The 23,279-nt window shown below is 43.6% G+C and overlaps 2 protein-coding genes across 2 annotated transcripts in view; one reads left to right on the plus strand and one right to left on the minus strand.

The window, feature by feature from the left end:
* On the plus strand, positions 1 to 5,256 carry ndufb4 (NADH:ubiquinone oxidoreductase subunit B4). The gene is made up of 3 exons (XM_069888453.1): positions 1 to 327; positions 4,576 to 4,725; positions 5,110 to 5,256. The coding sequence occupies exons 1-3, from the start codon at positions 16 to 18 to the stop codon at positions 5,167 to 5,169; spliced, it is 522 nt and encodes a 173-aa protein (XP_069744554.1). The 5' UTR covers positions 1 to 15; the 3' UTR covers positions 5,170 to 5,256.
* A 3,908-nt stretch (positions 5,257 to 9,164) lies between these two features.
* hgd (homogentisate 1,2-dioxygenase) overlaps positions 9,165 to 23,279 on the minus strand; it is a 29,432-nt gene continuing 15,317 nt past the window's right edge. Inside the window, exons 7-15 of the mRNA XM_069888447.1 lie at positions 21,623 to 21,657; positions 20,692 to 20,771; positions 20,318 to 20,417; positions 19,188 to 19,312; positions 18,427 to 18,531; positions 16,507 to 16,633; positions 15,420 to 15,601; positions 12,103 to 12,263; positions 9,165 to 9,538 (exon numbers count right to left, since the gene is read on the minus strand). Of these exons, the coding sequence (XP_069744548.1) occupies positions 12,120 to 12,263; positions 15,420 to 15,601; positions 16,507 to 16,633; positions 18,427 to 18,531; positions 19,188 to 19,312; positions 20,318 to 20,417; positions 20,692 to 20,771; positions 21,623 to 21,657 (898 nt within the window). The 3' untranslated portion in view covers positions 9,165 to 9,538; positions 12,103 to 12,119. The remainder of the gene's footprint in view (positions 9,539 to 12,102; positions 12,264 to 15,419; positions 15,602 to 16,506; positions 16,634 to 18,426; positions 18,532 to 19,187; positions 19,313 to 20,317; positions 20,418 to 20,691; positions 20,772 to 21,622; positions 21,658 to 23,279) is intronic.

Consider the following 23,279-nt stretch of genomic DNA (forward strand, 5'->3'; position numbering starts at 1 on the left):
GCCGGCCGGGAGCCAATGCCCAGGCGCTGCCGGCAGGGAGCCACTGCGCAGGCGCTGCCGGCCGTGAGCCAATGCCCAGGCGCGGCCGGCCGGAGGCTGGTGGTGCTAATAAAGTTGGGTTTGAAGGACGTTGTCAATAAAGCGGCAGCAATGGCGTCGTATCGAGAGGCCCCGCTCGCGTCCCGGCCCTGCACCCTCGACCCCAAGGGCTACCTGGAGCCGAGCGCCGAGGAGCGGCGGGCTCAGGAGGAACGGCTGGCCATCCGGGCCCGGCTGAAGCTGCAGTACCTGCGGAAGCTCAACGACCCGCGGCGGACGGAGCTGATGGTGAGGGGGGTCACGGTCACAGGGGTTGGGGTCACGGTCACAGAGCTGATGGGGAGGGGGTCACGGCCACAGGGGTTGGGGGTCACATTCACGGAGCTGATGGGGAGGGGGGGTCACGGAGCTGATGGGGAGGGGGTTCACGGTCACAGGGGCTTGGGGTCACGGTCACGGAGCTGATGGGGAGGGGGGTCACGGTCACAGGGGCTTGGGGTCACGGTCACGGAGCTGATGGGGAGGGGGGTCACGGTCACAGGGGCTTGGGGTCACGTTCACGGAGCTGATGGGGAGGGGGGGTCACGGTCACAGGGGTTGGGGGGTCACGGAGCTGATGGGGAGGGGGTTCACGGTCACAGGGGCTTGGGGTCACGGTCACGGAGCTGATGGGGAGGGGGGTCACGGTCACAGGGGCTTGGGGTCACGGTCACGGAGCTGATGGGGAGGGGGGTCACGGTCACAGGGGCTTGGGGTCACGTTCACGGAGCTGATGGTGAGGGGGGTCACGGTCACAGGGGTTGGGGGGTCACGGAGCTGATGGTGAGGGGGGAGGGGGGTCACGGTCACAGGGGCTTGGGGTCACGGTCACAGAGCTGATGGGGAGGGGGTCACGGCCACAGGGGTTGGGGGTCACATTCACGGAGCTGATGGGGAGGGGGGGTCACGGAGCTGATGGGGAGGGGGTTCACGGTCACAGGGGCTTGGGGTCACGGTCACGGAGCTGATGGTGAGGGGGGGTCACGGTCACAGGGGTTGGGGGTCACGGAGCTGATGGTGAGGGGGGTCACGGTCACAGGGGCTTGGGGGGTCACGTTCACGGAGCTGATGGGGAGGGGGGGTCACGGTCACAGGGGCTTGGGGTCACGGTCACGGAGCTGATGGGGAGGGGGGGTCACGGTCACAGGGGCTTGGGGTCACGGTCACGGAGCTGATGGGGAGGGGGGGTCACGGTCACAGGGGTTGGGGGGTCACGGAGCTGATGGGGAGGGGGTTCACGGTCACAGGGGCTTGGGGTCACGGTCACGGAGCTGATGGGGAGGGGGGTCACGGTCACAGGGGCTTGGGGTCACGGTCACGGAGCTGATGGGGAGGGGGGTCACGGTCACAGGGGCTTGGGGTCACGGTCACGGAGCTGATGGGGAGGGGGGTCACGGTCACAGGGGCTTGGGGTCACGGTCACGGAGCTGATGGGGAGGGGGGTCACGGTCACAGGGGCTTGGGGTCACGTTCACGGAGCTGATGGGGAGGGGGGGTCACGGTCACAGGGGTTGGGGGGTCACGGAGCTGATGGTGAGGGGGGAGGGGGGTCACGGTCACAGGGGCTTGGGGTCACGGTCACGGAGCTGATGGGGAGGGGGGGTCACGGTCACAGGGGTTGGGGGGTCACGGAGCTGATGGGGGGGGTCACGGTCACAGGGGTTGGGGGTCACATTCACGGAGCTGATGGGGAGGGGGGGTCACGGAGCTGATGGGGAGGGGGGTCACGGTCACAGGGTTGTGGGGTCACGGAGCTGATGGTGAGGGGGGTCACGGTCACAGGGGCTTGGGGTCACGGTCACGGAGCTGATGGGGAGGGGGGTCACGGTCACAGGGGCTTGGGGTCACGGTCACGGAGCTGATGGGGAGGGGGGTCACGGCCACATGGGTTGCGGGTCACGGTCACGGAGCTGATGGGGGGGGTCACAGAGCTGATGGGGAGGGGGGGTCACGGTCACAGGGGTTGGGGGTCACGTTCACGGAGCTGATGGGGAGGGGGGGTCACGGTCACAGGGGTTGGGGATCACGGAGCTGATGTGGAGGGGGGGTCACGGTCACGGAGCTGATGGTGAGGGGAGAGGGGTCACGGTCACAGAGGTTGGGGGTCACGGTCACGGAGCTGATGGTTATGGGGGGGTCACGGAGGTAATGGTTATGGGGGGGTCACAGAGCTGATGGTGAGGGGGGTCACAGTCATGGGGGGGTTCACAGTCATGGACCAAGCCTGTCATCACAGTCCTGAGCCAAGCTTTTTCCCCCCCCCCTCTCTGCCTCTCTCCCTCCCCCCCTTCCCCCTTATCTCTCTCTCTCCCCACCCCTTATCTCTATCTCTCCCCTCCCTTCCCCTCGCTGAGGGACACACTGAGGCCAACGCGAGGACGCCTCAGGGAAAGACCACAATCTACACTGGAAACTGGGGCTGACACTGAGAAGCCCCTTAACCAACAGGGCGGGGGGGGGGGGGGTGGGAGAAAGGACAGGGTGCCCCAGTGGTGGTAATGGATTATTAAGCGAAGAATGTAAAATGTACAACGATAAAGTATCAGTGTGGTTGCCACGGGGAAGTTTTCTTGTATTTTAAGTATTATGAATAAAATATATCTTTGGAAAATAATTCCTGAAGGAAGCCCATGCAAGTAGACTTGGTGATGAAGGCATTTAGGACATGATTGAGATCATCATTATTGAGCTGTATGTCGTTGGTGAGACCACGACTTGGAGTATTGGGCACAGTTCTAGATGCCCAATGATGGGAAGAGTGTAATTAACCTGGAAAGAATGCAGAATAGATTCATGAGAATGTATCTGGGAATGGGGGCTTGAGGCTGAATAGTGAAAACACAGTAAATGCTGGAGGAACTCAGCCAGTTTCACAGCGTCCATAGGAGGTAAAAATATATTACTGACATTTCAGCCCTGAGCCCTTCATCCAAGGCATAAGTAAAGAAAAGGAATGCTCAGAATCAAGACAGTGCTGGCTGACCAACAAAAGGTGTTAATTGGAGACATGAGGAGAGGTGAGAATTGATTTTGACTTTGTGAAAGGAGACAGAAGGGAAAGGGAGAGATTTCAGAGCTGGGGGAAGAAGGGGGGTGGGAGGTTAACGAAAGTCAGAGATGTTGATTTTAATGTCATCTGGTTGGAGGTTCCCAGATAGAAGATGAGGAGCTGTACCTCCTGTCTGCAAGTGAGTGCATTAGACCATGGACAGACATATTAACAAGGGAATGGGATGAGGAATTGAAATGGATGGTTCTGGGAGATCCACGCTATTGCAGCGGACAGAGCAGAGGTGCTCAATGAAGCGATTTCCCAGTCTGCGTCCAGTCTCCGATGTAGAAGAGATCACCACGGGAACACTGGATGCAGTAGTTGACCCCTGCAGATTCACAAGTTAAATCTCACCTCTCCTCTTATCTCCAATGAACACCTTTTGTTGGTCTGGTCTTCTCCCCCAACCATTTTTAGCATTTTCTTTGCTTATTCCTTGAAGAAGGGCTCAGGCCTGAAACATCGGCAGTATATCTTCATCTCCTGCAGACGCTGCAAGACCAGCTGAGTTTCTCCAGCATCTTTTTGTTTTTTACTACAATCACAGCATCTACAGACTTTCGAGATTCACTCCCTTGGGGCTCAATAGGCTGGGACTTTCTAATCCAATATGGGAAGCTGAGAGGGGTATATAATAACATCATGAGGCACATGGATAAGGTAAAAAGTCGGCCTTTTTCCCAGAGTAGGTGAGTCTAAAACGAGAGGACATAGGTTTAAGATGAGGCAAAAGATTTAAAAAGAACCTGAACTGCAATGTTTTTCCACGTAGGGGACAGCTTGTACTGTATTATTGAGTGAGCTGCCCAAGGAAGGCATAGAGGAAGATGCAATTTTGATGTTTCAAAGACTTTTAGGCTGGTTCGTGGATGGAAAAGGTTGAGAGAGATATTTGCCAAGAGCAGGCAAATTGGATGAGTTGGGCCAAAGGATCTGCCTCCAATGTTGTACAATGTTATGACTCTACCTAAATATTAGATTTTTCTAAACATTATGTTCTTCGTACTGGTAATGCAGCATTTCACTGTTTCATTGCCAATTATTAATAGCAACCTGCATTTTTTGACACTTGTTCCTTGACAATCTACAACCATTGTAATAATTTTAAAACAAATGGTTGTGGAGGTAAAAGCTGTGTAAATTAGTGATATACTTAAGCATAGCATAGCTTATCATTTGTTTCACACTGGCAATCATGTCTTGTCTGCACATAATTAAGAATATTAAACTGTATCAAGGAATTTGAGCCAAACTTTATTACCATGCTGCTTCTGGTCAACATTATAAACCTAGTATTGTTGGACAATTTATAAATTCATTTTGGTAATTAAAACTGCTGGGTTTTCTGAGGAAAATTAGTCGCTCAAATCAATATATTTCAAACCTTTTAATATTTTCTAGTCCTTTTCAAAAAGTATTTATTACAATCTCTTTGTATTTTACAGCAAGATCCAGCCGTAACTCGCTGGGTATATGCTCGCACTCTGAACCACATCTATCCCAACTTTCGTCCAAGTCCTAAGACATCGCTACTAGGATTTGTATGTGGAGTAGTTCCTCTGATTTTCTGGTATTATGTCTTCAAAACTGATCGGGTAAGAATAATGAGAATAATCAAATGAAATTGAATTAAATCATAAACTGTGATTCATAATAGAACGTTGCTATATTCCAAGATTCTAGGATTTCTTTACTGTCATGTAATAAGAGAGAACATGTAATATTACACCAAATTGCCTCTGCCTGCTGTAAGGCAGACAAAGAGTCACCATTAGTCTCACCTGCTGCCCCTTAGAGAAAGAGGCAAGAGAGTCGCTGAGTATCCAGCCCTCCTACAGCCACATAAACTCCTTTCCAATTCATCGGCAGCCCGAACTCCAGATCTAATTGTCATGTGTACCAAGATGCAGTGAAAAGCTTTGTTTTACGTGCTATTCAGATAAATTCATCTACGTTTTTGGTTTCTGTTTTCTTTCAAGGATCATAAGGAAAAATGTATCAGGGAAGGAATGGAACGACCATTTAGTTTGTCAATCTGAGTACTCGATGCAGAATCTTCAGATGTGACAAGTGATTGTACAGGTTATCGCAGACTCATTTTGCTCTAATAAATGTTACTAACCATATTTCAGTTTCTTGGTATTTCTTGGCATAAGTGTTGTGAAAAAATTCTCATTTCGTTTCTCAGTCTTATTTATAGCAGGTTCTGTACGTTACACTGTTGAGTCAAAGATCTTTCAGAAATATACTGCTGAATACCTCAGTGAAACAGAAGAGCGTTTGAAAAGATAGCGTGAGCTGCCACAACACCATAAGGGGTCCAGCGTGTAGGAATCTGAGGGATGACTTTGTTGAGATATAAAATCCTGAGGTAAATAGCTAGTGTTTTTCCCAAGGTAGGAGAATCTAAAACTAGAGGGCATCAAGGTGAGAGGGGAGAGATGGGCCAACGTTTTCTACTGCGGGTGGTAGCTGCCAGAGGAAGTGGTGAAGTTGGGGGGTGGGGTGCACTGGCAGTATTCAAAGATATTTGGACACCGATACATGGGCAAATTGGAGCAGCTTAGGTTGGCAACTTAGTTGGCGTGGACCATATATAACCATATAACAATCACAGCACAGAAACAGGCCAATTTGGCCCTTCTAGTCTGCACTGATCCAAGTACCCTCCTCTAATCCCACTTAACAGTTCTCTGCCCATATCCCTCCATCTCCCTCCCATCCATATACTTATCCAACTCTTTCTTAAATGACGAAATTGACCCTGCCTCCACCACCTTTCCCGGAAGCTCATTCCACACAGTAAACACTCTCTGAGTACAGAAGTTCCCCCTCATGCTACTCCTAAACCTTTGCCCGTCATCTCTCAACCCATGACCTCTTGTATCCATCTCTCCTACTCTCAATGGGAAAAGCCTTTCCACATCAACTCTATCTATCCCTCTCATTATCTTAAACACCTCTATCAAATCCCCTCTCAGCCTTCTACGTTCCAAGGAATAAAGACCTAATTTGCTCAATCTCTCCTTGTATTCCAGATGCTGAAACCCAGGCAACATTTTTGAAAATCTTTCTCTTCACTCTCTCTGTCTTGTTAATATCCTTCCTATAACTCGGTGACCAGAACTGCACACAGTCCTCTAAATTTTGCCTCACCCATGCCTTGTACAGTTTCATCATGACTTCCCAACTCCTATATTCTATGCATTGATTTATATAGGCAAGCATACTAGTTGGGCTGAAAGCCCTGTGGCTATGCTGTAATACTCTACTACGAAATGAAAAAGAAAATACATAATCCAAAGACTAGATCTGCTTTGGGATCTTATTTCACACGCTGGTTGTGAATTAGAATGAAGGTATTAGATTTCTTCCCAAAGGATGTGGCTTAATTGCAGTGCAGAAATTAGCAGTGAAAGTGGGAGTGAAATGTTAAAATATGTGCCCGCTTGTTTATCACAGATGTTAATTTCGTGTCCCTTCTTCTGCTTTCACTCCCGTGCATTGCCATTCTTGTCAACCTTTTCAGCAGGGATTCAATCTATGGGCTTCTAGAAATGACTCAACATGGTATCAACACTTTTACATCCACTGTGTGCAGCACCTCAAAGAATTTCTGCTGGATTAATCAGATGAGTGTTTCATCACATCTTCTTTCTTCTTTGGCTTGGCTTCGCGGACGAAGATTTATGGAGGGGGTAAATGTCCACGTCAGCTGCATGCTCGTTTGTGGCTGACAAGTCCGATGCGGGACAGGCAGACACGGTTGCAGGGGAAAATTGGTGGGTTGGGGTTGGGTGTTGGGTTTTTCCTCCTTTGCCTTTTGTCAGTCAGTAAACGCCAAGTAAAGTTCAACTGGAAGATGTGATCAAGATGGTGAAAGATTATAAAGCACAAGTGGAGTGTGGTTGTAAAAAGAGATTGCTCATATATAGTTACCTGGATGAAATGGTCTCTGCGTAACTTAAATTTATGCTTGATAAGGGCCTTGAATTTTTGCCTACGAGGAGATTTTTTGTTGATACCCTTGTGTTGACAAATGAGTGAGACCTCACTTTGAAGTACTGTGAGCAGTTTTGGGCTCCTCATTTAAGAAAGGATGTGCTGACTTTAAAGTGGGCTCAGAGGAGGTTCACAAGGATGATTCCGAGAATGAAAGGGTTATTAAATGAGGAATGTTTGCTGGCTCCTGGCCTGGACTCATTCGAATTTAGGAGAATGAAGGGGGATCTCATTGAAACATTTTGAATGTTGACACGCACGTCAGAGTAGTTGTAGAAAGGTTGTTCCCCATGGTGCTCAAGTCTTCAATGAAAGGGCACAACTTCAGGGTTATCGGGGTCCACGTAGGACAGTGATGAGTAGAAATTTCTTTAGCCAGAGGTTGCCACAAGCAGTTGTGAAGGACAAGTCATTGGATGTATTTAAGGTAGAGAAGGAGAGGTTCTTGATTAGCCAGGATATCAAAGGTTATGGGGAGAAGGCTGGGGAGTGGGGCTGGGGGAAAATGGATCAGCTCATGATTGAATGATGGGGCTGACTCAATGGGCTGAATGGGCTTTTCCTGCTCCTGTAATCTTTTGATGTCACTGTACTGCAACTATACCATGTCAGGATGAGACTGGCAACACAGAAACCAAGTGGAGGTGGCAAGGTAGAGAGGTCTAAGCACACATGTTCTTGCTGTGATATTTAATAACAGAATTAAAGAGGTAGGGTCTGGAGATAACAGTGAATCCTTGATGAATATGCATTTTTGTGAATTAGAGCAAATTTGAGTATTATTGTTGACAATAAACAGCTGTCGAATGGGGTAAAGGAAGCAACCAGATTGAAGCTTGCAGACAAGAGGAAATGGTGACTTTGGTTAGTACTACTTAGGTACTGTGGGAGAGACATTCAAAACATTGGAATATATTGGGACATGGATAGGGGATGATAAAATGAAATTTCTTGACTCCATAATTTTCCTTCGATTTCAATGTTATTCTTCTCAATTAAGTCCTTCACATGCTGCTCTGCCAAGTATCTGAAATGGTAACATGCATTCCCTTTTTAAATTTAGACTTACAGCATGGGATCAGGGCCTTTCGGCCCACAAGCCCCCGTGCCGCTCAATTACATCCAATTGAACGACAGACCCGAGTATGTTTTTGACCCACCTGGATACAGGGAGAATGTACCAACTCCTTACAGACAGTGCAGGATTTGAACCCTGGACCCGATCGCTGGCGCTGTGACAATGTGCTAACCGCGCCGAATATTTGCTGCTGTGATTTTTCTGGCATATTCTTTTAAGCGTACATACTTACAAGGTGATTTCAAACTACTCCTGAAAAATCTGGATCAAATTATAAAGTATGAGCAAGGATCATAATTGAAATGGAAAGAGTTTTGCCATCATTTCCATCAGAAGGACTCCATTCATATCGGGAGTAAAACACCAAAGTCCGCAGACACCATCGTTGAAGTAAAAACAATGCTGGAGAAACTCAACAGGACCAAGTGTTCAGGCCCTTCAAGGTATGAGCAAAATGTAGAAAGGTGGTGGGAGAGGGGCATAGACCCACAGGCAATAGGTGTAAAGGGAGGGTTCAGCAGTAAACAGGTGGAGGGGGATGGTTCCGGGAATGGAGCTGGAGGAAAGAAGACGGATGGGGAAGAGAAGGAGAACAGAGAGGAGATGAACAGAAACCCGAGAAGTCGATGTTAATGCCATCTGGGTGGAAAGTGCCCGGATGGAATACTGGGTGTTGCTCCAATTTACAGGTAGCCTTGGTTGGGTAGTACGCGAGGCCATGGACAGACATGGTTAGCCGCTGGGAGATCCCTGTCATTGATGTGGTCAGAGCAAAGGAACACAATTAAACTATCTCCCAGTTTGCAATCGGTCTCTCTGCTGTAGAGAAGGCCTGCTGCTTCTTTTGACACTTGTATCAATGTGTCATATTCTTAGTCTATATATTCAAAGTTGCTTTGAGGTTATTTTCCACATTTTCTAACTTGAGATGTGCATCAATCATTCAAAATCCTGAACGAGGCACTTCAGTTTATTCATATCGGGGTGAAAAGGAATTGTGTACATGTTTGATTTTTCATTTTAGAAACATTTTATTAATTGCAAAGGCATACAAAATTGGTGTGATAATGGAGAGGTTACAGTTTCAATTGTTCTATTGTCTGAGATGGTGTAGCATTGTACCAACAATAATTCTGTCGTTGAAAACCACTTAACTTTGACAGTAGAAATAACTTCATTATTTAATTAAGCAATTAATATGTTCATCTGCATTTGTGTTTATATTTGTTTGCTGTGAGCAATCATTTGAGTAAAAGTGATAAATCATTCCAGTCATAATTAAAAATTTCTTGATCAGTTAGATTTTTTTCTGGTGACCACATTTCGATCTGAAAATACAAAATGAATTTTTAAACTAAACATGGAACACTATAGCACAGGCCCTTCAGCCCTCAATGTTGTGTTGACCTATGTATTCCTACCAAAAGAGGTACTAAACCTTTCCTACCCTGTAAGCCTCTATTTTTCTTCCATCCATGTGCCTGTCTGAGCCTCTTAAATGCCCCCAATGTTTCAGCCACCTCCACCACTCCCGGCAAAGCATTTCAGGCCCCCACAACTGTATGTATGTATTTTTTTCAAATTATTTATTTATAAAAAAAAAATTTTTTTTTTTATTTTTTTTTTTTATAAACACACATGCACCCCTACACCCCTCTCCTAATCTTCCCTCCCTTCAACTTTGTACATATGTCCTCTGGTGAATGCTACTCTTGCCGTGGGGGGTGTTAGGCACTGGCTGTCCACCCTGACTATGTCTGTCAGAATCTTGTAGACCTCCGTCTTCTCTCAATCGCTCCAAAGAGAAAAGTTCAAGCTCTGCTAACCTTGCCTCCTCATAAGACAAGTTCTTCAATCCAGGCAACATCCTGGTAAATCTCCTTTGCACCTTCTCCATGGCTTCCACATCCTTCCTATAATGAGGGGACCAAAACTGAACACAGTATCTCAAGCGTGCACTCACGAATGATTTTTAGAGTTGCAACGTGACCTCTTGACTCATGAACTCATTCCCCCTATTAATGAAGCCCAACATCTCATAGGCCTTCTTAACTATCCTATCAACCTGTGCAGCAACCTTGAGGGATATATGGATTTGGACCCCAAGGTCCCTCTGTTCATCCACACACTTAAGTATCGGACCATTAATCCTGGACTCAGCCTTCTGGTTTGACCTTCCAAAATGTATCACCTCACACTTATCTGAATTGAACTCCATCTGACACTTTTCTGCCCAACTCTGCATCTGTCTATATCTTTTGAAACCTAGGGCAACCTTCTGCACAATCCACAACTCCTCCAAATGTCGTATCATCTGCAAACTTTAGTGACCCATCCAACCTGCCTCTTCATCTTCATGTATGAAAAACACAATCAGAACAGATTCCTGCTGAACTTCCTTGTCACTGACCTCCAGGCAATGTTGCCTCCTTTATTGGCCCCACCTCTATTCTCATCATCCTTCTGTTCTTCATGTACACATAGAACACCTTGGGGTTCTCCTTAACCCTAGATGCCAAGGCCTTCTCATGCCCCTTTGAGCTCTGCTAAGACCTTTCTTAAGCTCCTTCCTGGCTACCATATACTTTTCATGAACTCTTCCTGTTTCCTGCTTCCTTCCTCTTCTTGGCCAGCTGCTTCACCTGTTTTGTCAACCATTTCCCTTTTCCTACCATATTTTCCCTGTCCCAGCGGGACAAACCTATCCTGAACCCAGCCCAAGTGGTCCCTAAACATCCTCCACATTAATTTCACCCTTGAACATCTGTTTCTAATTTACTCTCGCTAGTTCTTGCTCATCCTATCATAATTAGCCTTTCCCCAGTTAAACACTTTCCCATGTTGCCTACTTTTATCCTTGTCACCAATTGAAATTAAAAATAAAACCATTACTCTGGCACAGTTCCCGAAAAAGTGTTTTTGAATGTACTAACCAAGTGAGAGCAGCTGGGTAGGATGGAGCTGATTTGTGGCATTTCCTCACAAACACATCCTGCAGTTCAACCAAGGCACTGCACCATGGAAAGGCTATGTCCATATTGCCTGCACAGTATTACATGATCCGTGGCTGGAATACCTCAAATATCTCCTTTATTTTGATGGTATTGCCAACCTACTTTTGTTTTCTTAAAAAAAAGCACTTTGCCTTCCCTCAGTTTCTTTTTTACTGAAAACATTTTTAAAAAATGAAATAGACATGTTTTGAAAAGGCCTTTGATAGAATGAGGTGTCAGCTGTCCTGCCTTTGGCCAAGTCGCTGCTCAGAGCTGACCCCAAACATGGGAAATGTAGAGCTGTGACTGCAGGTGTGACTATGGGTTAGGTATGGGAAGGTTGAGAGTGTCAAGTCCACTCAGGTAGTTTTAAATGGGACATGTACACTCCCCAAAATCTAATATATACATTTCCTTCTTAAATTTAATTTTAAAAAAAATTTACACATACAGCTCAGCAACAGGCCCTTCTGGCCCACAGTCCATGTCACCCAATTGACCTTCAACTCTTGATACGTTTTAAAGGGTGGGAGGAAACCGGAGCACTTGGAGGAAGCCCATGCACCAGATTCGAACCCGGGTCATTGGCGACGTTGATGACCTCCCTTATACAAGTCCATGATTTTTACCACTGTCGAATACATTTCAATCCATCTTAAATTGATGACAAATTTTCCTTTTATTTATTTTAATTGGTATCGAACAAGTAGATAGGGAGATGTGCACAGCAGACTAATCCTAATCTGGCATCTACCAGGAAAGGAACATTGTTGATCATTAGAGAGAGCAAAGTTAATGGTCAGGACCAGTCTTTCTAATACTAAGTCTGGAGAAACTCAGCCAGTCATGCAGATCTATCGGATGTAAAGGGTTCAAGTAGGTTTATTGGTTCATCTCACCCTTTTGTGTCAGAGGTTCACTTGTCACTTGGCTTTGAGTGGAAACTGAAGTTACTTTTCAGTGGCTGCCAACAATTTGAATAGTTTTTGTCCAAGCAGTTGCAAGTCTTCAGACCCCAGCTGGTAACGCTCATGTTGAATGATGACTCGAACATAAATGCCTGTTCAGTTGAATAGAAGATAGAAAGAACTTAATGTTGGACCAGTTTAACAATACAAGTGGTGTTGTAGAGGGTCAATAAACTTTAAATTCTTTGCTAGATAAAGAACACTTCATGACTTGCTGAGTTTCTCCAGCAATTCTGTGTAGACTGTGATTGCAGCGTCTGCAGATTTTCTTATTTAATTCCAAACTTTAAATCAATATAGTTTAATTATAAAACAAGTTTTTTTCTCAGAATCTCACTTTTCCCAGTCTATAAAATTAGGAATTCTATTGATTAAGTTCAACTTGCATTTGCTGACATTGCTCATGTACTAATACTTCCAATTTAAGACTACACGTTTTAGTTTTGAAAAATTAGTTTGTTGAATATAATTTAGAGCTGTTATGGTTGAAATTCATTGAGATGCTTGATTTCTTAATTCTGTAGTGTGGAGCTTCCATTGAATTATATTGTGACTGGGATGTCTAATATCTTTTAAATAATCTTTGCTAAAATTTGGCCGTCACTTGATACTTCAAACTATCATCTCTTTAATACACATTTGTTCACTAAAACAATAAATCTCTTTTAAAAATCAAACCTGCGACAGGCTATTCAAGAATAAACCCACAAATGGCGCAATATAGAAATAAGAGAATTATATTAATACTCTGCCATAATCTCGACTTTATCCTTTTGCACGGAGGACCGAGTTAGAGAGTCCTGTGTTGTGTATTGGCCTATGTGTTGTGTGGTTTTATGTTAAAAAGTGACAGTTTGCCTTAGAGAGCCAAGGTGAAGGTGGACAGCTGAGAGAGTGGGAGATGGACTGAGCATGTGCAGAAAACGATCTAAAAATTTCGGGATTTGGACAATAAGCCACCACTAGGTGGTGCTGTGGAGTGGAAGGAGGCCCAGAGCACGAGTCATGGTCTGGAGGACAGTTTAGAATGTTGGGATTTCAAAAAGGATGAACATTCCGAAGGCAGCCAAAAGGATCCGGACCAAGCCAGTGGTTCCTCTCTCTGCAAGCAACACAAGACAACTTTGAATTTTGTGCTCTCTCTCTCTCCCAAAGATCTTTTGGCTTCAGTTTACCAAACAAACTGAATTTTGTTTATGATCTTTGCTTCGGTTGAGATCGAAGTTTTGTGAGTCTTGTGTGTTTTGTGTCTAAGTTTTTCTGTGGGCTGGTTGGAAGTGTAGCTTAGACTTTAATTCCATATGTTATATTTAGGCTGGGGAATTTATTAGTTTTACACTGTTATAGAGATTTGCAAAGTAACTAGTGGGCATTGTTATAAAAGGGGAGGGGGGGGGTTTGAATTAAAGTTTGAAGGTGAATTTTTTGTAAATAAAGTAATTGTTAATCTTTACCCCTTTGTGATATGCCTTCTTTGTGGTTGCTGGTTTGATCTTGTAACAACCGGAGAATGCCATTTTGTCAGGTTGTAATTATACATTCAGGTGACAATAAACAACTTGACAATAAATGGGGTGATATTAATAATTCCAGTGATTGAATAACCTCAGTGAAGCAAAATCATCATGTAAGTATTTTAGCTGTGATTGTGTTTAGGCATTGGCATATTGGGAGCACATCAAGTTAATTGGCGGTGAACAGCTAAAGATGTTCCATGCACAGTATTATTAATACAGTAAAATCCCCATAATCCAGAATTCAAGCAACCAGCAAAAGAAATCTCAGAAAATAGGTTAAAAAAAAAGCTTACATGCAATCTCAAACAACAGGCAAATTCACTTATCCAACATCTAACAATCCCCATAAGTGCTGGATATCAGGGAGGTTTACTGTATCTTTGTTTTACTACTGGGGACTTGTTTGTCAAAATTTTTGAAGGATTAAGATTTAAAATCCAAAGAAAATCTGCTCTGCTTTCCCACTGTCCAGATCTAACAGGCAAAGGATGTCCATTATCTCCAGCTCTTTTCATATTGGCTATAGAACCTTTGGTAGAAATTATTTGATGGGACCCAGACATCACAGGGTTCAGGGTCAACCAAGATGAACACAAGATCAGTTTGTTTACAGATGTATTAATATATCTGACAGAACCAGAAACTTCTTTGCAAAAGCTGCATTTACAACTGGAACTCTACAGGAGGGTCTCTGGGTATATTTGGAAATATGGACAACGTGTATCATTGATTTTGTTTTCCATTTCAATTTATGTATTTAGGTAATGGTTAATTCTTGATATGTGTTTATCACAAAATTAAGGTATTCAAAAAATTGGAATCGGCTCCTCTAATGGAGAGACATCCTACTAGCAAAATTTATTTCACGCATTTTTACTGCACAGTTGGTGTAGCAGTTAGCACAATGTCTTTACAGCACCAGCAAATGGGAATGGGGTTCGAATCCCGCGCTGGAAGGAGTTTGTACGTTCTCCAAGTGGTCTGGTTTCCTCCCATCTTATGAAATGTACCAGAAGGGTAGGTTAATTAAGTGTAAATTGGGTGGCACAAACTCAAAAGAACGAAATGGTCTGTTACTGTGCTATGTCTAAATTAAAAAAAAATTAAAGGGTTCCCTTTGAAGTAGTTTGAGTGGTCTTTAGTGCCTGGAATCCCTTTCAGAAAATTCACCTATAATTTAAGGAAGCTCTCAGTAAACAGTGAAATGTGATTCATTGAGTATCTGGGACGTTTGGGTACAGGTGATTGAGTCCAATCAGCACTTTGAATTTATGCCAGCCAGAAAAAAAAGTTAACTGGTCTCATTTTAACCATGTAGGGCTTATGTTATCATGGTGCTTTTCAAATATACTGAAGGTTTCTGCCTTCGATTTTCCAGGCAGTATTATCCAAACCTTCAACAAGTAGATAAATTTTCCTTCAATTCCCTCTGCTCAGGTCCTAACAATCATCTTAAAGCCTCAACCTTTCTGGCCATGATGAGGGAAATGCATCTTGCCTATTTGCTTGGATCTTTCATTATACAGCTTGATTTAATACAAGCTAGCAAATCTCTCCACTTCACTGGAATTCCTTCCTGCTAACCATACCATCTCTCGTTCTATCTCTATCTGCTTGCAATGTGATGGAAGGAATTGTATGCAGTTCTCATCCTAACTCGTGTTTTTCATGATTTTCCTGTCCTCATACTCCATACATTAGCCAGGAAACTGTCCTCTGTGCTTTCTTTACCATCGTTCCATCAGCTACTCGTTCCGGTTTGAGTTCTTGCTTGCTTGCTTTTTGGAAGCATTCTGCATCTGGCCCATGTGGAGTCATAATACTGTGCAGACTACCTCCGCCAGGAAGGAAGCCCTCCTCCTTTGCTTCATAATGCCCCTTAACAAGTCCCATAAATTCACTCATGCAGTTACCTGCCAGGAAAGAAACAAAGCATTAAAAACCACACTTTTCCAAACAATTCCTTATTTTTTTCCTGTATCATCAAAGCAAATTCAAAGAAAATAATAGCTAAAGTTGTGAATTTGCCACTTTCAACCCTCCTGTAGTGTTCCAGTTAAAATTGAGTGAACTCCATTTTATAGTTTAATGTGCACAAAACCTTCCATGCTAAACCTTGTCAAATGGTGTGGAAAATGGAGAGATCAATCTAGACACTTAATCTGCCCAAAGTCAATTCTTAATATTCTACTGGGGTCCCAAATAATATTGGAAAGTTTGATTTTGCGGGGGAACAAATTGTGATTCAAGCCCAGTTTCTCATGCAATTAAAGTACAACAGAAGGCAAGCTCGTGCATTACCACTCAGTCATTGTATTAGCTTGCCACTGATCAACCATTCACAGATGTTCAAACCTTAGCCCAGAGGTTGCTTTCTCCATGCAGACACCCTGTGACACTTGTTTGAAGTGTGTGATGGCAGAAGTATGGCAGACATGCACCAATGTTTTGACCATCTCCTGGATTACTTCTTTCTACTGTGTTAATATAATCCTTTAGCAGAGATACATCACTCCTTTCCCTTTCCACCTGAGCCCGAAGAGTAAAATTCTCTACAACGTATTAAACCTTGGTCACCTTGTGGCCAGATCTCAACAGCTGCCAGATGATATCCATTTATGCAGTTGATTCTCTGTCATGTTGCAAAAATTGTAACCCTTTTACTAGTTTTCGTAAATTTGACTATTTACAGATGCAATGTTATTCACTGACAGTTTATTTCATGCCTTTATCACTCTAGTTCATAATAGCAATTTATTTTTCAGTACTGTTAATGAAAAGCACAGTTAATCCAGAATTGAGATTTGCTGTATCTTACGATGGTAGTAAGGAGGCCTGAATGTGTGGTCAGCTACTCCCCAACGTGGTGGAAAGATGACAAAGTCTGCAACAGCCACACCTGGGCGAGTTGACTTAGCAGTCAGTACTGTGAAAATGGAAGGATCCTGAAAACACATGGGGTTTTTAAATTAGGCTAGTAATCCACAGCAAAATTGTGACAACAGTCTCATCTGTATCTGGTTACCTTGTACTGCAGTCTATAAAATAGGAGATGGTTTAATTGGGATATTTTCAGGGGTGCTGGAGCTCCTCCCCCCCCCCACCCCCCGAGGAGCCTGGAGTGCCCCCCCACCCCCACCCCGGTGAGCTCCGGCAGCACTTCACCCCTGGATATTTTGATCTTAAGAAAGAAAAACATTGATTTTTAAATTCTACTGCATTAATGTATTATATTTAAAATAAGACTAAGGCACAAGATAAAATGCCTGTTCCTTTGAAAGATGTCACCCATTTAAATAATTATTTTCTTATTTCTCCCATATTAGAAGCTTTGAGGTCTGTCTGTCTGTATCAACAATTAGAATGTCAAAATGTTAAATGAGTTTACAAATGCCTCAGGTTCTTGTAATTATGTAAGAGTTTTCCTTTTTGTATGATATTGTGAATATATTTTTAGATATCTTATCCTTCATCTGTTCTGTGTAAATCAGTTGCTATTGTAATCAAGGTGAACATTGTAGTGTAGAACCTTTCCCTTTTCTCCACCGTTGAAAGTACAAACATCAGTTGGCAATTAGAAGTCCCCACTTCCCAAGCAAACAAACGTCAATTTGAAAATCTGTAACTCCACACACAAGAATGCAGAATAAACAGCCAACTTTGCCAATAGGAAACTTTTTCACTCCAGTCCAAATCTTCTGAAAGGTCTACCTTCTTCCACAAACGTGGCTTCCCCTCCGGCACTATCAACTTAGCCCTCACCCTCATCTTCTCCATCTCCCACTCATCTGCCATGGCCTCCTCTGCCCCCAAACTCAACCAACACCACCCCACCAGCCTCACATCCAACACATCATCCACCAGAATTTCCAACACTTACTACAGGATCCCATCACCAGACACATCTTTCCTGCTCCTCCTCTCGGCCTTCCACGGGAACCTCTCCCTCTGTGATTCCCTTGTGCACTCATTCCTACCTACCCATCACAGCCCCAGCACCTTTCCCGGTACTTGCAGGAAGTACAATACTTGTGCCCGCACCTCCTCCCTCACCACAGCCCGGAGCCACAAACGGGCCTTTCATATGAAGAAACACTTCTCTTGTACATCCAGAGGACTGATTTACTGCATCCGGTGCTCCCTTTGTGGCCTTCTCTACATTGGAGAGACCAGTCACACTCTGGGAGATGGCTTCATTCAGCTCCTCCCCTCCATTTGCAACCACAGCGACCTCCCAGCAGCCAACCATTTTGATTCTGGGTCACCCTCCTCTCCCAAGTCTGTCCATAGCCTTGTGTCCTGTCCCACCCAGACCACCCACAGATTGGAACAACAACTTATTATCCGGCTGGGCACCCTCCAGCCATATGGCATGAACATGCTTTCCATTAAACCTGCTGCCTTTTCTTCCCTCTCCTCCATTTCCTGCCTTTCCACCCCCCCCCCCCGCATTGCTGCTATCCCCTCCCTCCCTTCTCCACCTATCATCTCCTGCCCTGCCACCCTCTCCTCCCTCCCACTCTTATTCTGATACTTACCAGCATTTTTCCATACTTTGATGAAGGGCTCAAGCCTGAAACATCAGTTATGTATTTTTTCCTACAAAGGACACTGTTTGACCAGCTAAGTCTCTCCAGCTTTGTGAGTTTTCTGCATTTTATTTCTTTTCACTACAAAATCTCATTGTCCAAATAAAATGTGCCTGAGGTAACAAAAAAATTCACAAAAAAATACTTACTGCATGGTCAAATGCAACACAATTAATGACCATAAAGTTTTTCAGATTGTACTTATAAGGGGTATAGTTTCCATGCCAGGCCACAACATTAAATGGAGAGAGATCCTGAAATAAATGAGATTAAATATTAAAGCTTGAAGGATTCTGGATAAAATCAAATTGAAATTTCTAAAATTCTGGGCTCTATTATGACTGGATTTCCAAGAACAAATGAATTGCAGACAATTAAGTTACGTTTGATTCATCTTAGGGTTAGAAATATTAAAGTGAGGAAGTACAAAGTTTTAGTCTGGAATACATTCGACATGGAACCTAAGGAACGATTAATCAACAATTGAAGGGTGTATTACTGAGATACTAAAATTAAACTACGAGGAGAGGCAATGTAAACTTAGAATTTCAGATGGTGGAGGACTGATCTAAATAAAACTTTAGTAAAATACAGTAGATGGAAAATCCATCAATTGTCCACTCAGATAACAGAGTTCACCAAGCTTCATTCTTCAACTTGCAACACTGAATTAGGAAGCAAGAACCATGCCTTAATTTTCCATTTTCTGGTTCGGGACACGTTTCCACGATTCCAATAAAGGTTAATAAATTCCGCAAAGGTCAACAATTGGACAGAAAAGTTTTCTGGTCTTTTTTTGGTTCATTAATAAACTGGGCAAAACATTTACAAGTTACACATTCATGAACTTGCATATTATAACAGCAGGTTGAACTTTCCCTTTGTATACCAAGTATCTGACTTAATTTACCTGCTGAGCAGCAAAAAGCTTCCCTTGAAATTTGCTGATAATAGTGAAACCTGCTGGAACACGTCTGTTCTCATACCATGCAACGGGAACTTTGAAATCCCTGGGATTGGCAAGGCCGTTGGCTCCTGGTAAAGCAAATTAAATTCTCGGGTTAACTTTGCAGGTCTTTGAGGATATAAGCAAGGTTGGTGGTTTGACGTGGATACTCAATCTCTTTAATTTTCAAAAAACTTTTCTCAAACATTTTTCACTTCAGCTGGCCAATGTAGCAAACTTTGAGATGTTCAAGAATTTTTAAATTGATTTATTAGATTTGATTATATTTGGGAAGGAAAGTCAACATTTATCCAGAAATCCTGATGGCATCTAGCTTACTCTTTCAGTCTGTTGGGACCCCAGTAGCTGGCTAACTTTCAAACAACTAGTGCCCCAGTCCCCATGCTCCCTTTCAACCCACCGGATCCCTGTTTTTCATGTTCCCATTCTCCGCATTAGATACAGTGGAACATTTCTTGTGATACAGTACATTTTCAATTATGCTTGGGACCTGACCTATATCGGTTCTATGGATTTTTCGGATAATTAATGTTTCTTTAGCAGCGCAATAGCATCAGCAGATCCCCGACACCTCCCCACCGCCATCGACTATCCTGTCCAGGAGCCTGAGGTCTTTCCTCACCTGTAAGTGGTAAGAGATTGCACAGGGATTGTCCTCCAGCAGAATTTCAGTGACCCCGCAATTTATCACAAAATTGCAGTAACTCGTGGCAAAAAATGACAATTTATAAATAAATAATCAGTGTTATCCTTTCCTTCAAAGTGAAATCTGTGGACAAATATTTCCTTTTTAAAATGGAACATGGTGAGTTAAAAAAAATTAACTTCTTTTTCCAACTTGTCTCGGCCAAAAAAATTTCTGATATTCGAGAATTTCGGAAGAATGGTTTTCAGATCATTGAAAATGTACTGTACTATCTAAAAATTAATAGGAATAATGTTCAATCGTTCAGAAAATTTGTCACTCAAGCAGTGAGTGCTGGATTATCTTCTGCTACCTTGTATACATTATACAGTGCTACTGAACGTTCACATTAAAGTCCAAAACCAAATATTTTGTGGACAATCTTTACCAATGGGTCCAAGATCAGGCAACTCAAAATGGCCTCCAAAGACTTCCAGAATATAACCTCTGGTCTCTTCAAAGACCTCAACACTGAAATGCATCCCTTGCTGAAGAAAAAAAAAATCAAAATTATATTGGATTGTGTATTTCATGAAGTTAATAGGTAATTCTGTAAATGGAAAGAAACTGCAAACAGATGCCATTTGGGGCAGAGGCAGATTAAATGTGATTTGTGTGTGCAGCACCCTTCCCATACATCAAAAGTATACATGCCATAAAGAAGCAGAAACTATCAAATCCAATGATTAATAACACAAATTCGCTTTCAATTTATATTTGGGAACAGCTGGTATTCAAGAAATGTTTCTTCCTCTGACTTACCTGAATGACACAAATTTCACAGGGTTCGACCAACATCTTGCCAAATTCGGTGGTAATCAGGAGGTTGCCTTTTTGGGGCACTGCAAAAAGAAAAGATAAAATCTTAAAAATCAATATTTCTGATCACTAATTTTGGAAAATGGATATTTCACTTCAACTCCATCTTTACCCCTCTTGAATTCCCTTGTTTAGTCGTCACTGTCTTCTCGTTCAGTCATGATGTTGCAAGACTGACAGGTATATTTGCATTTTGTGACGTACTATTATCTAAACCAGCCATTTCTTTTGGCTATGGCCCCCTAAGTCTCTGCTGTTTATGGGCCCTCTTCCTCATGAAGCAGTAGGTTTCTTCCATACTCCTTTCCTATATACTACTTAAAAAAACATTTAAAAAATACTTATGCAAGATGAAAAGAAAACAAGGCTTTTACTTAAATATGCAGTGCCCCCCCACAAGGGGGGCTGTGAAACCCTTGTTGAAATGGTGATATTTACATTTTCACAGTCAATACTCTTGAGTTACACTTTTAATGCTCCCTCATCTGATGCACTTTCAAAGAAGGAGAACAGAGGTCACCTTATAATCCATTTTTGTTCCCTGTTCCATTTTTGGGGTAGGGAGGGGGTAAGTGCTCTCCAGTTTTCTGACTAGACAAGGGTTTTGATCAAATTACCCAATTACAATTAAAGCAAGGTTTAATATCGTGAAATATTGCAAGTGATTTTTTTTCCCTAGGATATGGATCACTGCCTTCGACCATCACTATTGTTCTACCGTTCCACCAGATACTTGTTCCCGTTTGTGAAGTGCATAGTTGTTTTGAAATTGAATTTCTATAAATGCATTATGCAACAATTTTTGGATTACAAGAGATACTGTACCCATTATTCAGATTATGATAATGGGGCAAATGAACCAACTTTTGCTTACCAAGAAGGAAATCCCCATCTGAATTATAAAAACTCCTGAAATACAAAAAATATTAATATTATTATCTCCTAAAATTTTGTTCTTACTAACAGGAAATTATGTAGGATAATTGCATCATTACCACAGGAAAGGAAGTATTTTGGCCCACCAGTGCCAAGCCAGTTTCATTGCAGGAATTATCAGTGCCATTCCCCAGCCCTGATAGATTTTCCTTCCTTATTTACCTACCCATTCCTCTTTGGAAAATCCAGAGCATGATGACCTTGGCTCTTTTGCCAATTTTGTTGTAGATGTGTTGAACAATTTCTCTTTTCCACTCTAGACCCTTATTCAACAACTAGCCCCTGATACTTTAATGTGAAGTGAAAACCAATCAATTGCGTTCATTGGTAGACCCACATAACAGGGCCATGGGCTCTGGAGAAGCAGTAAACCAAAACAGGGGAGAACACCTACTCTGCTGAGGAGAAGCCTGGGAGAAGACCCTACAGGCTAGGAAACCACAGCAATAGACCAGCACAGGGTTCAGTACACCAAGGCCTTGTATCAGGCTGCATGTTGACCAACTCGAGGGAGCCAGGGTTCCTGTGGGTGCTGATCATGAGCTGGACTCACAAAGGGTCTTAGATTCTGACATATTCAGGGGATTGCAACCCAATGACCGAGATTCCTCGAGCTGGGTGGCTACAGAGGTTACAGGGGTGCATGAGGAGGCTGCATCAAAGGAAGTGGCAGAATCCAACGACAGCGCCTCTAAAAGGACTCTCCCATTTCATGCCTTGATAATGGTGTCAGACGAGTGGTGCATCACGCGCCTTTTGTTCTTAACATCTATGTGTTGTGCACGGCTGAACTGACGTAGGAAGCAAGATCGGGGCTTCAGGAGATTGTTTTCCACTGCTGTCCTGGTACAGGAATGGTTCTTGTACTCAAAGTTCTGCTCAATGCCAGTCTCCAAAAAAAGAGAAACCGGCAGCGCAGGGGTTCCAAGAATAAAGCAGTCATATTTGCTTTCCAGGAATATGATACGCATCATCAGAATTTTTTTTTCTTGTGATCCACAATGATATGAAGTGGGAACCTTTCCTGTTCAGAAGGAAGGTATGGAAGACTGAGCAATGCAGTGAATAGTTCTCTGCACTTGTGTAAAGCCAGCAAAGCTGCGGTGTCCTAGTGCCCATGAAGCTACCTAATTATCTCTGAAATACAAATAATTTAAATGATTTCATCCCGAGTAAAACACACGAGTGACCCCTGTGATGTAGCAGTGAGCAGTGAACTGGGAGAAAGCAAAGATCTGCCAAGCTTGACCAGGTGCCAAGTTCTTGTGATGAGGGAGTTGAAGGTCAGTGGAGACACTAGCCTGGGTACGAGAGTGTAGCTGAATGTCTTTCTGCAGAATGTCACCTATCGCAGAGATGACATTAATGGAAATGTAAACCTGTCATTTCGTTGTTCAGCAGAGGATTCCTGGTAGGGATCAAGAAAATCCCTGGAAATGGGCTCTCTTCTGAGACACACGCTTTTGTCTCCTGTCCCCAAGTCCCCTACTGCGCCAGCATTGCAGCCCCACAACCAACAGTATTTATGGCAATCAAGTGCCGGCAGCTGAGAAACTCTCGAGGCATCCACCAAACGAGTATCTCAGGAGTTTAGT

Source organism: Narcine bancroftii, chromosome 7, assembly GCF_036971445.1.
Source record: "Narcine bancroftii isolate sNarBan1 chromosome 7, sNarBan1.hap1, whole genome shotgun sequence".
NCBI lineage: Eukaryota > Metazoa > Chordata > Chondrichthyes > Torpediniformes > Narcinidae > Narcine > Narcine bancroftii.